The sequence below is a fragment of the Oncorhynchus mykiss genome, chromosome 16 (assembly GCF_013265735.2).
Source record: "Oncorhynchus mykiss isolate Arlee chromosome 16, USDA_OmykA_1.1, whole genome shotgun sequence".
NCBI lineage: Eukaryota > Metazoa > Chordata > Actinopteri > Salmoniformes > Salmonidae > Oncorhynchus > Oncorhynchus mykiss.
Window position 1 is genome coordinate 23,855,490 of NC_048580.1, and position 17,391 is coordinate 23,872,880.

At 45.1% G+C, this 17,391-nt stretch overlaps 1 protein-coding gene across 1 annotated transcript in view; it reads right to left on the reverse strand.

Moving 5' to 3' along the window:
• Positions 1-753: 753 nt before the first annotated feature.
• The window catches only part of LOC110491678 (protein phosphatase 1 regulatory subunit 1B-like), a 33,377-nt gene continuing 16,739 nt past the window's right edge, over positions 754-17,391 (reverse strand). The window contains exons 2-5 of the mRNA XM_021565303.2: positions 3,429-3,512; positions 2,170-2,242; positions 1,450-1,581; positions 754-1,006 (exon numbers count right to left, since the gene is read on the reverse strand). Of these exons, the coding sequence (XP_021420978.1) occupies positions 867-1,006; positions 1,450-1,581; positions 2,170-2,242; positions 3,429-3,512 (429 nt within the window). The 3' untranslated portion in view covers positions 754-866. The remainder of the gene's footprint in view (positions 1,007-1,449; positions 1,582-2,169; positions 2,243-3,428; positions 3,513-17,391) is intronic.

Here is a 17,391-nt window from a genome sequence, read left to right on the forward strand (position 1 = left end):
GTCTTGTATTGGATGGTCATAGCCAGCTAGCTAACATAGCATCCCTCTGTTTGAACAGTGTGTTTCAGTAGGCTAAATTAGCTAGCTGCATTTGCTAACTAAGTGAAATTGAAAGTGAACAAAAAATGACAAAATCTCTCTCTATTTCTCTTTTGCTTCTCCTTCATTTTAGAAGAAATACATATTTTCATACCTCTTCAACTATTGTCTTTTCTCTCTATACACTGCAGTGCTAGCTAGCTGTAGCTTATGATTTCAGTACTAGATTAATTATCTGATTATTTTATTGGGTGGACAACATGTCAGTTCATGCTGCAAGAAATCTGGTAGGCTGGAGGATGTCCTCCGGAAGTTGTCATAATTACTGTGTAAGTCTATGGATGGGTTGAGAACCTCGTGCCTCCTGGGTTTTGTATTGAAGTCAATGTACCTAGAGGAGGACTGAAGCTAGCTGTCCTCCGGCTACACCATGATGCTACCCTACAGAGTGCTGTTGAGGCTACTGGAGACCTTCTTTGCAAAATAGTGTGTTTTAATCAATTGTTCGGTGACGTGATTGTATTTAGTATTGTTTTATCTAAAAATACTAACTTTTTGAATGTTTTACAATTTACATTTTTATGAAATTCACTGAGGAGGATGGTCCTCCCCTTCCTCCTCTGAGGAGCCTCCACTGACACACACACACACACACGAATGCAAGCAAGCACACGCACAACTGCACAAACGCACACACGCACGCACACACACGTATTTAGATATTTTCTCCACGCTCTTTATATAATAATTAGAAAACATCACTCTGGATCGTCAATCATCTTTTGCCACAGAATCTGAATCTCCTCTCTGTAACACACAGCGCTCTGTTATTCTCCCTTCTTCTTTGGCCTTCTTGGTCCACCTTTTCCCCTCTTCTCCTCATCATCCAGCTCCTCTTCCTCCTCTCCGTGTGGGACTCTCAGGTGAAGAAAGTGGGCAATTCTTCCCTCTGAATTGACCCTTGACCCTGGGAAGAGGAATTGGCTATTGTTAAAGGTGTACTGTCAAATGTTGTTTGTTTTGCTTCTTAGCCAAATGTTTTTGTAGTAACTAACAGATTGCACCTTCAAGAGTGAGTAAATGAGAGAGTGAGTGAGTGAGGGAGTGAGTGAGTGTGTGAGTGAGTGAGCTAGAGCATGTATTTGTGTGTGAGTGCATGCGTGCAAGCGAGCGATAGAGTATTTCTGCTGATACTCCTCTGCGTTCCAATTCTCTACCCTTCAGCCTTAAGTGTACACTTGTTCACTTGCTGCATTTAAAAATACAGCACTGGTGTGGAAGTTGTGGAAACTCCCTATATCCCATGCTTACACCAATCCAATGCTTTGAAATTGGCGAGTGTGGGGAGGGGTGCACAAGTGCACACTGCGTGGGACTTGGGACATAACACCCGTGTTGTGCTTCTCTCACCAGTGGTGGAGACAGGGGATATATCCAGGCTCTCCTCACAGTCCACGCTTTCCTCCCCAGAGAAGTCATCTGTCTCTTCGGGGCCACAGGTTCCCAGAGACTTCATGCGGGCTTGAGCCATCCTCTGTACAGCTGTGAAACCACACAGACAAACAGGCAGACAGACAGAACGACAGACAGACAGACAGGCACAGAAAAGAGGGTAATAGTTTTTAGAACCAAAACAGTTTTAAGATCAGCTATGCCAAAAATGCCAAATTGTACTTTAGTATGCAGCCACAGAAAGAAATGGACGGACAAACAGATCGGGACTTAATGCACGGCTTCAGGTATTGCTAATAGTAAATATACTATATCATAAGGAACAGGTCATGTGAGAGTGTGTGCGATGTTGCCTGTCTGCACTGCAGCTGTGTGCCCCATCCTATAATCCTGGATGATCCAGAGCAGTGGAGACTCACAGCTGTCTCTGCCCCTAATCTCACAACACCCACACGTTCACACACACGTTCACTTACACACACGCACACACACAAACTAACCCAACACACACACACCTCATGATTAAGCCATTTCCACTTAAAACCCTTTCAGTCAAGACAGATATAGACTAATCCCAGGCCAGAAAACATGGCTACAGACAGGAAGTGGTTTCCTCAACTCTCCCAAATGCTTTATGGGTCACTGTTTACATAATAAGATGATGGATAGTCAACCTACCTTTGAGTGATGGAGGCTGGTACACATGCGCATTGATGTTCTTGGTGAGGACGCCATTTTCCCCAATGACCCACTATGCAGGTAAAGAGAAAAACAATGTCAAATCTACAAAGGCACACTATTCCCTATGTAAGGCACTACTGGCCAAAAGTAGTGTGCAATATAGGGATCAGGGTGCCATTTAGGCTGCATCAGACTAACTCACTGCACATCCAACACATTGGCCTAAGAAAACGGTGCCTTGCTCTCAAATGAAAACTGAGACAACCACAACAGATTGTCACATCATGCAAGGGTCTTCACACCTGGTTCTTGAGAGCCACAAAGTGTGCAGATTTTAGTTACAGTCCAACACCTGATTCAAGTAATCAGTCTTGATAAGACATGTACAGATGTAGGATCTTCATTTGATCGCAGGAATATTAACACTGTGTAGTGTATTTGAAGTTTAAAAAGGCTTCTGACGTTTGCAATTTCCACTTTGAAATTTCAGACTTGATTTTCCCTTACGGTAAATGTATCAACCACCACAAAAATGTCAATAGAGTCGATGTGAGTGCTCACAGAAGTCGAATTAGCATAATACAACAATCCCCATCAAAATCCGTTTTAAGATGCAGTCTTTTTGCATGGGCTGCGCCTCAATCCACCACATCCGCCAATGCGGTGGAAGGTGGCCGAACTACAGTGGTGTTTGTCAGACCTTGAGAAATATTCCCACGAAAACAAATGGTTAGGCCTGCAAAACTAATATGGCCAACATGGAAAGATAAGACTCTCACGATGGTGTCCATTTTGCTTGTCTGAAGGTAGCCCGGTACTAGTGTCAAACATTTATGGAAGTGTATATGGAAGTAGTTTAGTGCCCAAATGTTTTATTTTAATATGGGTCAAAAAAAAAAAAAAAAAATACTTCCCGATCTTTCTTATACCTCTCAGATATAGGACAGACACTTTAAAACATAACTTCTTTTGATGTATTTTTCCAGTAGCTGTTATTCCATGTGTGAATCAGCTATTCAAAGTGTTTCTATGGGCTAAATGGGTCCTAAAATTCATAATCAAATAGCTAAAGGATCTTAAAACAATTCCATATGTTAGTTTAGAAAATCCTGCACAACCCATTGCTCTCCAGGACAAGAATTGGGGGACCACTGCTGACATAATGTAATTGAATGCTGTGGTTAGTACTTCAAGGACTGCATGTAGTTTTAGTGGTGTGATAGTACTTGCAGGCATTTCAGGTGGTGCTGTTTTACCTGGTGATTGTCGTTTTCCTCCTCGGGAGACGGTTGGTCTGTCAAACGGAATAGCGTAGCGGGTGTTGGTCTCCGCCTCCGAATCTGAACAAAAGTGAAAGCATTTGTTTGGATTTAATCTCTCAAACTGCTTATGGGTGAATCCTAACTTCCACCTCATTCCAATTTTCATTTAATGGGCAATGCATGACCAAGTGAAAATGTGAGTGACCAACTACTGTAGTTCTGTAGCAGTGAACGAGACAAGGCATGCCAGCCCGTGATGTAACACTATTCAGAAATTTGGGCCCTGGATTGTCCAAAATCAGGATTACATCATGTTGAAAATGCACGTCCTGGTTTATGAGTCTTGCTGGGATCGAGATAGCCGGATTACACCTCCCTCCACTATTTTGCTTTATTTCCTTATCCTCAGCCTCTGTAATCTTGTGCTTTTTCCACCACAGCCTAATCCTGGCTGTTCCTTCCCTCCTCTGATGCACTTCCAGTTCTCTTCACAAATAGTCTTGGACATTCTTACAGCCTCTCCCCCTGTTCTTTAGTCAGACAGGCAGACAGATAGTCAGTCAACTCTCATCCACTCATTTCAAGTCCAGTCTACATCCATTGCTGTCTCGCTTGCCTGCTCCATCTCCCTCCCTCATACAGTGCCTTGCGAAAGTATTCGGCCCCCTTGAACTTTGCGACCTTTTGCCACATTTCAGGCTTCAAACATAAAGATATAAAACTGTATTTTTTTGTGAAGAATCAACAACAAGTGGGACACAATCATGAAGTTGAACGACATTTATTGGATATTTCAAACTTTTTTAACAAATCAAAAACTGAAAAATTGGGCGTGCAAAATTATTCAGCCCCCTTAAGTTAATACTTTGTAGCGCCACCTTTTGCTGCGATTACAGCTGTAAGTCGCTTGGGGTATGTCTCTATCAGTTTTGCACATCGAGAGACTGACATTTTTTCCCATTCCTCCTTGCAAAACAGCTCGAGCTCAGTGAGGTTGGATGGAGAGCATTTGTGAACAGCAGTTTTCAGTTCTTTCCACAGATACTCGATTGGATTCAGGTCTGGACTTTGACTTGGCCATTCTAACACCTGGTTATGTTTATTTTTGAACCATTCCATTGTAGATTTTGATTTATGTTTTGGATCATTGTCTTGTTGGAAGACAAATCTCCGTCCCAGTCTCAGGTCTTTTGCAGACTCCATCAGGTCTTCCAGAATGGTCCTGTATTTGGCTCCATCCATCTTCCCATCAATTTTAACCATCTTCCCTGTCCCTGCTGAAGAAAAGCAGGCCCAAACCATGATGCTGCCACCACCATGTTTGACAGTGGGGATGGTGTGTTCAGCTGTGTTGCTTTTACGCCAAACATAACGTTTTGCATTGTTGCCAAAAAGTTCAATTTTGGTTTCATCTGACCAGAGCACCTTCTTCCACATGTTTGGTGTGTCTCCCAGGTGGCTTGTGGCAAACTTTAAACGACACTTTTTATGGATATCTTTAAGAAATGGCTTTCTTCTTGCCACTCTTCCATAAAGGCCAGATTTGTGCAATACACGACTGATTGTTGTCCTATGGACAGAGTCTCCCACCTCAGCTGTAGATCTCTGCAGTTCATCCAGAGTGATCATGGGCCTCTTGGCTGCATCTCTGATCAGTCTTCTCCTTGTATGAGCTGAAAGTTTAGAGGGACGGCCAGGTCTTGGTAGATTTGCAGTGGTCTGATACTCCTTCCATTTCAATATTATCGCTTGCACAGTGCTCCTTGGGATGTTTAAAGCTTGGGAAATCTTTTTGTATCCAAATCCGGCTTTAAACTTCTTCACAACAGTATCTCGGACCTGCCTGGTGTGTTCCTTGTTCTTCATGATGCTCTCTGCGCTTTTAACGGACCTCTGAGACTATCACAGTGCAGGTGCATTTATACGAAGACTTGATTACACACAGGTGGATTGTATTTATCATCATTAGTCATTTAGGTCAACATTGGATCATTCAGAGATCCTCACTGAACTTCTGGAGAGAGTTTGCTGCACTGAAAGTAAAGGGGCTGAATAATTTTGCACACCCAATTTTTCAGTTTTTGATTTGTTAAAAAAGTTTGAAATATCCAATAAATGTCGTTCCACTTCATGATTGTGTCCCACTTGTTGTTGATTCTTCACAAAAAAATACAGTTTTATATCTTTATGTTTGAAGCCTGAAATGTGGCAAAAGGTCGCAAAGTTCAAGGGGGCCGAATACTTTCGCAAGACACTGTACATGCTGTATCCACTGACTCTCCTCCTGACCTGGCCCAGGGGAAGAGCTGGTGGAGGAAGGAGAGTACACATAAAAAATACTTATACTATGGTCTAAATACTCTTTTGTTATTACATTTATATACTATAGTATTCATTGTAGTGTTTTTGCAGACATGGCTGTAGTATACTATATTTACCATAGTGTTTTTGCGGACATGACTAGTATACTGTAGTACTTACTGTAGTGTTTTTGCAGACATGACTGTAGTTTATGGTAGTGTTTGAAGAAATTAATGTAGTATTTACTGAAATGTTTTTGCAGACATGACTGTAGTATACTATATTATTTACTGTAATGTTTTTGCAGACATGACTGTAGTATTTACGCAGACATGACTAGAATACTGGAGTGTTTTTGCAGACATGACTGCAGTATTTACTAAAGTGTTTTTGCGGACATGAGCAGTATATTGTAGTAACACCTGCCGACTAGGGTTAGCTAAAATGGCACAACTACCAGACTAAGCCTACTGTTAAGTGAGGGAACACCTCAACCAGAATAGAAGACCGTTCGTGATAGACCGCCTATTGAGTTGGGTCAACAGTTCTGAGCAATGCAACGGACCAGACAACATATTAGACAATATATATGTTTTTTTATTACAATTCTAACATCTAAACGTTACACAGGTTCTAGGCCCATTAAAGGGAAACTGTCATACCCTGATCTGTTTCACCTGTCTTTGTGCTTGTCTCCACCCCCCTCCAGGTGTCGTCCATCTTCCCCATTATCCCCAGTGCATTTATACCTGTGTTCTCTGTTTGTCTGTTGCCAGTTCGTCTTGTCTCATCAAGCCTACCAGCGTGTTTCTTCCGTGCTCCCGTTTTTCCAAGTCTCTGTTTTCTAGCCCTCCCGGTTCCGGTTTTCTGCCTGCCCTGACACTGAGCCCACCTGCCGGACCATTCAGCCTGCCCTGACCTCAAGCTTGCCTGCCGCCCTGTACCTTTCGGACTCCGATCTAGTTAATGAACTTTTGACTGTCCTCGATCTGCCTTTTGCCTGTCCCTTGTATTTTAATAAATATCAGAGACTCAAACCATCTCAAACCATCTGCCTCCTGCATCTGGGTCTCGCCCTGTGTCGTTATAGAAACAGCACAGAAGCAGATAAAGAACAAGCAGAGTTTATTAAAGTTTAGAGGATTAGGTTTGTGTGTTTGACAGATAACACACATTGACAAGCGTACACCAAAATTACTTCTTAGATCAGCTACTTTTACTAGATAGCTTTCTGAAAGAGCTTTCACAGAAATTCAGCTGACCAAGCTCACAAGATGACCAAAAGCTATGACAAATATTGTACTTCCGATGGTGGAAAAGAAAGAACAGTTAACCACCACATTTCTTTTTTTACACTGCCGCTACTCGCTGTTTATTATCTATGCATAGTCATGTACATATGCATGTACATATTACCTCAACTAACCTGTACCCCCATACATTGACTCTGTACCGGCGGTACCCCCTGTATATCGTACTACACTGGCTCTGACGCTCGTCGGATGTGGCAGGGCTTGCAAACCATTACACACTACAAAGGGAAGCACAGTCGAGAGCTGCCCAGTGACACAAGCCTACCAGACAAGGTAAACTCTTTCTATGCTCGCTTCGAGGCAAATAACACTGAAACATGCATGAGAGCATCAGTTGTTCTGGAAGACAGTGTGATCACGCTTTCCGCAGCTGATGTGAGTAAGACCTTCAAACAGGCCACAGGGCCAGATGGATTACCAGGACGTGTACTGCAAGCATGCGCTGACCAACTGGCAAGTGTCTTCAATTACATTTTCAACCTCTCCCTGTCCGAGTCTGTAATACCAACATGTTTCAAGCAGACCACCATAGTCCCTGTGCCCAGGCACACTAAGGTAACCTGCCTAAATGACTACTGACCCATAGCACTCACGTCTGTAGCCATGAAGTGCTTTGAAAGGCTGGTCACGGCTCACATCAACACCATCATCCCAGAAACCCTAGACCCACTCCAATTTGCATACAGCCCCAACAGATCTCAGATGATGCAATCTCTATTGCACTCCACACTGCCCTTTCCCACCTGGACAAAAGGAACACCTATGTGAGAATGCTATTCATTGACTACAGCTCAGAATGCTATTCATTGACTACAGCTTCAACACCATAGTGCCCTCAAAGCTCATAAATAAGCTAAGGACCGTAGGACTAAACACCTCCCTCTGCAACTGGATCCTGGACTTCCTGATGGGCCACCCCCAGGTGGTAAGGGTAGGTAACAACACATCCGTCACGCCAATCCTGAACACAGGGACCCCTCAGGGGTTTGTGCTCAGCCCCCTCCTGCACTCCCTGTTCACTCATGACTGCACGGCTAGGCACGACTCCAACACCCTCATTAAGTTTGCCGATGACAGAACAGTGGTAGGCCTGATCACCGACAACACAACAACAAGACAGCCTTCAGGGAGGAGGTCAGAGACCTGGCCGTGTGGTGCCAGGATAACATCCTCTCCCTCAGTGTGATCAAGACAAAGGAGATGATTGTGGACTACAGGAAAAAGGAAGACCGAGCACGCCCCCATTCTCATTGATGTGGAGCAGGTTGAGAGCTTCAAGTTGCTTGGTCATCACCAACAAAGGAAGAAGGTCTATGCACACCAATAAAGTCGTGAAGAGGGCACAAAAAGATTTGGCATGGGTCCTCAGATCTTCAAAAGGTTTTACAGCTGCACCATCGAGAGCATCCTGACTGGTTGTATTACTGCCCCCCCCCCCCCCCTCTACACTGTTATGATAACTACTCGGCCTCCGATCTCAAGGCGCTACAGAGGGTAGTGCGAACGGCCCAGTACAACATTGGGGCCAAGCTTCCTGCCATCCAGGACTTCTATACCAGCCAGTGTCAGAGGAAGGCCCTAAAAATTGTCAAAGACTCCAGCCACCCTAGTCATAGACTGTTCTCTCTGCTACCGCACGGCAAGCGGTACAGGAGCGCCAAGTCTAGGTCCAAGAGGCTTCTAAACAGCTTCTTCCCCCAAGCCATCTGTCTCCTGAACATCTAGTCAAACGGCTACCCAGACTATTTGCAGTTCCCCCCCCTCTCACCCCCTCTTTAAACCGTTGCTACTCTCTGTTGTCATCTATGCATAGTCACTTTAATAACTCTACCTACATGTACATACTACCTCAACTAACCAGTGCCCCTGCACATTGACTCTGTATTGGTTCCCCCCATAGTCTCGCTACTGTTATTTTACTGCCACTCTTTAATTACTTGTTACTTTTATCTCTTATTCTTATCTGTATTTTTTTGAAACTGCACTGTTGGTTAGGGGCTCGTAAGTAAGCATTTCACTGTAAGGTCTACGTCTACACCTGTTGTATTCAGCATGTGACTCATACAATGTGATTTGATATAGGCTCGTTGTTGTTTTATTGTGTTACTTTTTCTACTTTAGTTTATTTATTTAGTAAATGTTTTCTTAAAACTGCATTGTTGGTTAAGGGCTTGTAAAGTAAACATTTCATAAACATTTCACACACACACACACACACACACACACACACACACACACACACACACACACACACACACACACACACACACACACACACACACACACACACACACACACACACGCGGCCTTCCATGTACAAAGCCCTCACTTGAACATGACAAACGGGTGCTTTTATACATTTCCTGCATGTCCTCCCCTAACAAGGGTGCCCAGGGAAACACTGACCAAAAGTTAGTTTCCTAGCCTGTCACACAATATTTTTCAATTACAAGATTGTAACTGATTGAGGTTTAGGTTGTGGTGATGCCCATCTACTGTGGGAATCCAGTTAAAGTGCAGGCGGAGTCTATATAGAGTCTTATTAGATTCAGGTAATGGAGATGATACATAGCAGGGAATGATTGACAGTTGACATGAAACTTGTCTTGAATTGGAACTTGATTGGCTGTATGGAGTTTATCTATCTAAAAGGAGACACAGAAAGGTGAAGATAACAGTCAAAAACAGCAATGAATATATTTAATGGAAATAATCAATGTCAAAATGCAAATTAAATAAGCATATAAATGGGTAAGGCTATATAGCAGGTGTTACTACAATACACTAGTCATGTCCACAAAAAACGTACAGTTTACTACATTTATGTCTGGAAAAATAGTAGAATTGTCACGTTCACTGTCTTCAAACTTCCTGTCATAGATGAGCCAAGGCGCAGTGTGCATGTAATTCCACATCTTTAATGAAGTGAAACCTTCACAAAAAACAGGTAAACAGAAACCAAACGTGACACAACCGTGATGCACACGAACACACACAGAAAATAAATAGTTACCCACAAGTATGATTCCCAATCAGAGACAACGATAGACAGCTGCCTCTGATTGGGAACCACACTCTGCCAAAAACAAAGAAATAGAAAACATTGAATGCCCACCCAAATCACACCCTGACCTAACCAAATAGAGCAATAAAACGTCTCTCTAAAGTCAGGGCGTGAAAACAATGAATACTACCGTATACTAGACATGCCCGCAAAAACAATGAATGAGTATATAGTATGTTAGACACGCCTGCAAAAACACTACAGTGAATACTACAATAAAGTCAGCAGAGACACTACAATGATTACTATACATTTACTTTGACCATAGTATATGTTTGTATTTCTTCATGTGGGTTAGCTGTAAATGTGTAACATGTTTAAACTAGGACCACAATGGTAATTATTCTCAACAAATGTCTAAATGCATTGTATCCACATTTGTGGTTGTACTGTGTTTTTAAATAGTCAAATAAAATAAATCAAGGGATACTACAGTGTGGAGTATACTTTAACATTCTATAGTAAGCACTTCACGATTGAAGGGGAACGTGAGGAAATCCTTGGCAGGAGCTCCCCAAGGACAGTACATTAAAATCAAAACAGCATTGACAGTCCAATCGATCAAAAAAAGTCTAAAGTAAGCATTACAGTGTGTAGTATAGTATTCTACACAGTATACTTTCCAAAGTAAGCACTACATGATCAAGGGATATTACAGTGTAGTATAGTATTCTACAGTATACTCAAAAATATTATAGGAAGCACTATACGATCAAGTGATATAAAGTGTGTAGTGTATAAGTATCCAATATACTACAAAATTCTATAGCAAGCACGTCATGATTTAAGGATATTACAGTGTAGTATAGAATTCTCCAGTATACTACACAATTCTATAGTAAGCACTACATGATCGAGGGGGATATTACAGTGTGTAATATAGTTGTAATGATGTACGCTGAGAAACACAAACAACGCACTGACATGAAACAGTCAATAACACCTGAGGAAAGAACCAAGAGGAGTGACAGATATAGGGTAGATAATCAAGAAGGTGATGGAGTCCAGGTGCGTGTGACAGGTGTGCACAATAATCAGCAGCCTGGTGACCTGGAGGCCAGAGAGGGAACACACGTGACAGTACTCCCTCCCTGACGTGCGGCTCCAGCCGCAGGACGCCGACCAAAGGGACGATCCCAGGGATCAGGAGTGGAGTGGACCGGAGGCTCAGAAACTTGACCGGGTCGTGAGAGGCGTCTCACGAACCTGGCCGGGGCGTGAGAGCCGGACGAACCTGGCCGGGGCGTGAGAGCCCAACGAACCTGGCCTGGGGCGTGAGAGCCCGACGAACCTGGCCTGGGGCGTGAGAGCCCGACGAACCTGTCCTGGGGCGTGAGAGCCCGACGAAACTGGCATTGGGGCGTGAGAACCCGACGAACCTGGCCTGGGGCGTGAGAGGCGTCTCACGAATCTGGCCTGGTCGTGAGAGCCGGACGAACCTGGCCGGGGCGTGAGAGCCCAACGAACCTGGCCTGGGGCGTGAGAGCCCGACGAACCTGGCCTGGGGCGTGAGAGCCCGACGAACCTGTCCTGGGGCGTGAGAGCCCGACGAACCTGTCCTGGGGCGTGAGAGCCCGACGAAACTGGCATTGGGGCGTGAGAACCCGACGAACCTGGCCTGGGGCGTGAGAGCCCGACGAACCTGGCCTGAGGCGTGAGAGCCCGACAAACCTGGCCTGGGGCGTGAGAGCCCAACGTACCAGCTGAGGCCTCCCTGGTAGCTCTGGTACTGACACCTGGACCAGACATACCTTCCAACACAAAAAAACACTCCCTCCCTTCGCTTAGGTGAGGTGTTATTCTGTAACGATGTACACTGAGAGTTGGGAAGCAAGTTCAGGGAGTGAGTGTTTAATAAATGGTACATAAAAACAAGAAACACAAACAACGCACTGACATAAAACAGAGTCAATAACACCTGAGGAAAGAACCAAGAGGAGCGACAAATATAGGGAAGGTAATCAAGGAGGTGATGGAGTCCAGGTGAGTGTCATGAGGCGCTGGTGCGCGTGACGATGGTGACAGGTGTGCTTAATAATCAGCAGCCTGGTGACCTAGAGGCCGGAGAGGGAGCACACGTGAAAATAGTATTTTACATTATACTACAAAATTCAAAAGTTAGAATGATCAAGGGATAGTACAGTGTGTAGTATGGCATTCTATAGTATACTTCAAAAGTCTATAGTAAGCACTACACGATAGAGGGATACTACAGTGTTGAGTATAACTGTCACGTTCTGACCTTTATTTCCGTTGTTTTGTATTTATTTAGTATGGTCAGGGCGTGAGTTGGGTGGGCAGTCTATGTTTGTTTTTCTATGTTTTGGGGCATTTCTATGTTTTCGGCCTAGTATGGTTCTCAATCAGAGGCAGGTGTCATTAGTTGTCTCTGATTGAGAATCATACTTAGGTAGCCTGGGTTGCACTGTTTGTTTGTGGGTGATTGTCTATGTTAGTGGCTTGTTTCAGCACAGGTCTCATTTTGTAGCTTCACGGTCGAATTTGGTTTATTGTTTTTGTTACTCTCTTGTATAGTGTTCAGTCTTTCGTTATTAAAGATTTACCATGGACACTTACCACACCGCATATTGGTCCTCTGATCCTTTTCGCCTCTCCTCTTCAGACGAAGAGGAGGACGGCCGTGACAGAATCACCCACCAACCAAGGACCAAGCGGCGTGGTAGAAAACAGCGACGGCAGCAGCAGCAGCAACAACAGCGGCCGGTATCACAGGACTCCTGGACATGGGAGGAGATACTGAACGGAGAGGGACCCTGGGCACAGGCTGGGGAATATCGCCGCCCCAAAGCAGAGCTGGAGGCAGCGATATGAGGAGGCAGCACGGCAGTGCGACAGGTACGAGAGACAGCCCCCCCAAAAAATTGGGGGGGGGGGCACACGAGGGGTGGAGCTAAGCCAGGTAGCAGACCTGCGCTCACTCCTCGTGCTTATTATAAGCAGCGTGATACTGGGCAGGCACCGTGTTATGCGGTTAAGCGCACGGTGTCGCCAGTACGTGTCCATAGCCCGGTGCGCTATAGGACAGCCCCCCGAGAGTGTCATGCGAGTGCGGGCATCGAGCCAGGGCGTATGGTGCCTGCTCAGCGGGTCTGGTCGCCGGTACGCAGTTTTGGTCCAGGGTATCCTGCGCCGGCTCTGCGTGCTGTGTCTCTGGGGCGCTGGGAGGGTGCAGTGCGTCCTCTGCCTGCGCTCCGCTCGTGCCGGGCGAATGTGGGAGTGGAGCCTAAGGGAGAGGTGCGTGTAGTAAGCACTAGATCTCCCGTGCTTACCCACAGCCCGGTTCAACCTGTGCCTGCACTCTGGAGGGTCCGGGCTAGAGTGGTTATCCAGCCTGGGGAGGTGGTGCCAAGGTTGCGCACCAGAGCTCCAGTGCTCCCCCACAGCCCGGTCCTTCAGGTGCCTCCTCCTAACCCCAAGCCTCCTGAAGGGCTCCCCAGCCTGGTGGTTCCTGTGGCAGCCCCACGCACCAGGCTGTCTCTCTGTCTCCTCCCTGCAGGTGGTCCCGCCTGTCCGGCGCCTCTGCCGGAGTCTCCCGCCTGTCCGGCGCCTCTGCCGGAGTCTCCCGCCTGTCCGGCGCCTCTGCCGGAGTCTCCCGCCTGTCCGGCGCCTCTGCCGGAGTCTCCCGCCTGTCCGGCGCCTCTGCCGGAGCCTGGCGCCTGACCGGCGCCTCTGCCGGAGCCTCTGCCGGAGCCTCCCGCCTGTGAAGTGGGGTCCGCGTCCCGCGCCAGAGCCGCCACCGCGGACAGACGCCCACCCAGGAACCTCCCCTATAGGTCAAGGTTTTGCGGCCGGAGTCCGCACCTTTGGGGGGGGGGGGTACTGTCACGTTCTGACCTTTATTTCCGTTGTTTTGTATTTATTTAGTATGGTCAGGGCGTGAGTTGGGTGGGCAGTCTGTTTGTTTTTCTATGTTTTGGGGCATTTCTATGTTTTCGGCCTAGTATGGTTCTCAATCAGAGGCAGGTGTCATTAGTTGTCTCTGATTGAGAATCATACTTAGGTAGCCTGGGTTGCACTGTTTGTTTGTGGGTGATTGTCTATGTTAGTGGCTTGTTTCAGCACAGGTCTCATTTTGTAGCTTCACGGTCGAATTTGGTTTATTGTTTTTGTTACTCTCTTGTATAGTGTTCAGTCTTTCGTTATTAAAGATTTACCATGGACACTTACCACGCCGCATATTGGTCCTCTGATCCTTTTCGCCTCCTCTTCAGACGAAGAGGAGGACGGCCGTGACAATAACATTCTACAGTTTACTACAGAATTCTATATAATTCTATAGTAAGTACTATAGTAATCTATGGTAAACTTTACTATTCTTTTTATATAGGTAGGAGGTCAGAACTGAAGGGCATCAATTTAAACTCCCCTCCTTCTCCTCACAACTAGTCTGCAGTCTACAGTCATGGTAGCCTCGAGAGCCCAGGTTTCAGATGGCCCGCAAGACAACTGTCAAGATGATGTGCAATTCCACCAATATTGCTACGTCGATATGTGTTAAGTGGTAGTAATATAATGTACTGCAGCGGGCTTATTGAAGCTAATTGGAGTTACTTTGAAGTTACTAAAATGATACAGATGTTGTTCAGTTATTGGACTGACTACACAATTCCTATTGGTTAATTGACAGAGCATGTGACTTTATTTTAGCATATTTAAACCCCCTGTTTTTGTGTTCCAGGTGGCCAACCACAGGAAGTGAATGCAGTAAGGTGGCATGGTGGTGCCTTGTGTGTGAGAGCGTGTAGCCGATATGTTTGGTGAGCGCACATGTTTAATGGAGTTGTGCTGTAGTGAATACATTCTGAGAAAAGAAAATGATACATGCCTGCTGGACTATGTTGCTTCCTGTATCCCTTTGTTTGGTTTGTATATTTGTCCTGTAATTTTAAGTAGCATGGTTTTAAGAGTAAAAAAAAAATCAAGAAATTGATATGGGGATGAAGCGTAACAATTGTGGAACTGAATTGAGAAATGGCTGAAACGAGATGCGCTGATGCTATGATGTAAACCATGCCTTACAAAATAAACGTTAAATGGTCTTTTGTGCATTGCCTCTGCTTCACGCTGCCTGCTCAATCACAAACCTATAACCTGTCCTTATCCACCTTGTGACACTTGCATTAAGCTACATTTCCAAGGGAACACATTCACTACCCACGTGTCAATTGAAACATTGGCCTACTACAATAGAAATAACGATAGAATGGTTATCCACTGTTCATGTCTATAAATGTCCATTTTAGTGTATTTTTGTAAGGTTTTATTTATTCCTCACCAAAAGAAAACAAGTGAAATACTAAACAGTACTTTGTTTTTTTAAATGCGAAAACATTGCAGGTGAGTTGGAAACCCTAAAGGGATTAACTGAAAACCACACAAAAAGCAACTTACAAATCTAAGTTTTGTGTGTGGAGACTTGGAGGAGACTACTGGGTAGTTTGGTTTATCAGGATGACCCCAGGTCTACGCTTGAAGTTGAGGGATGTTTTGGCCATGTGAAGATAGGAATTCCAGAGTATGGAACCTCATATCTGATAGAGAATTGACTATGTGGCAGTGGGGAGGGTGAAGGTTCAGTGTCTTGATTTTTTTCGTGTTATTTGTAACTTATTTTGGATATAATGTTTCTGCCACCGTCTCTTAGGACCGAAAAGAGCTTCTGGATCTCAGGATAGCGATTACTTACCTCGTACTGGACGAAGATTTTTCCCTATCATTCACATGAAGAAGAGACGGAGATATCGGGGGCGTAGGTTGGGGTGCCTTGTAAGGATCCGACTGCGAGTGAGTAATCCCCCTCTACCATCAGACCTATTAGCCAACGTGGAATCATTGGATAACAAAATGGATGAGCTCCGTTCATGACTATCCTACCAACGGGTCATTAAAAATGGTAATATCTTATGTTTCACTGAGTCGTGGCTTAACAACTTGGATAATATACAGCTGGCGGGGTTTTCGGTCCATTGTCAAGATAGAACAAGATTGCCACTTCCACCTGGAGGAAGATTCTGTCTGTGTCTATTTGTAAATACCAGCTGGTGCACGAAATCTAATACTAAGGAAGTCTCTAGGTTTTGCTCGCCTAAGGTAGAGTATCTCATGATAAGCTGTAGACCACACTATTTACCAAGACCAATCTATATTTTTCGTAGCTGTCTATTTACCACCACAAACCGATACTGGCAATAAGATGGCACTCAACGAGCTGTACAGGAGGCGGCGCTCCTACTGGCCGGGGACTTTAATGCAGGGAAACTGAAATCTGTTCTACCAGCATGTTAAATGTGTAACCAGAGGGGAAAAAAAAACTCTAGACCACTTTTACTCCACACAGAGAGTACAAGGCTCTCCCTCGCCCTCCATTTGGCAAATCTGACCATAACTCTATCCTCCTGATTCCTGCATACAAGCTAAAACTTAAGCAGGAAGTACCACTTGACTTGCTTGATAAGGAAGTGGTCAGATGGCACAGATGCTAAGCTACAGGACTGTTTTACTAGCACAGAATGGAATATGTTCTGGGATTCTTCCGATGGCATTGAGGAGTACACCACATAAGTCACTGGCTTCATCAATAAGTGCATCGATGACATTGTCCCCATAGTGACCGTACGTACATACCCCAACCAGAAGTCATGGATTACAGGCAACATCCGCACTGAGCTAAAGGTTAGAGCTGCCGCTTTCAAGGTGTGGGAAGCTAACCCAGACGCTTATTAGAAATCCTGCTATGTCCTCCGACGAACCATCCAACAGGCAAAGCGTCAATACAGAACTAAGATTGAATCATACTAGACAGGCTCCGACACTCGTCGGATGTGACACCGCTTGCAAACTATTACGGACTACAAAGGGAAACCACAACCGCGAGCTATCCAGTGACACAAGCATACCAGATGAGCTAAATTACTTCTATGCTCGCTTCGAGGCAAGCAACACTGATGCATGCATGAGAGCATCAGCTGTTCCGGGTGACTGTGTGATCGCGCTCTCCGTAGCTGATATGAGTAAGACCTTTAAACAGGTCAACATTCACAAGGCGGACAGATTAGACGGATTACCAGGACGTGTACTCCGAGCATGCGCTGACCAACTGGCAAGTGTCTTCAATTACATTTTCAACCTGTCCCTGACCGAGTCTGTAATTCCAACATGTTTCAAGCAGACAACCATAGTCCCTGTGCCCAATAACACTAAGGTAACCTGCCTAAATGACTACCGACCCGTAGCACTCACATCTATAGCCATGAAGTGC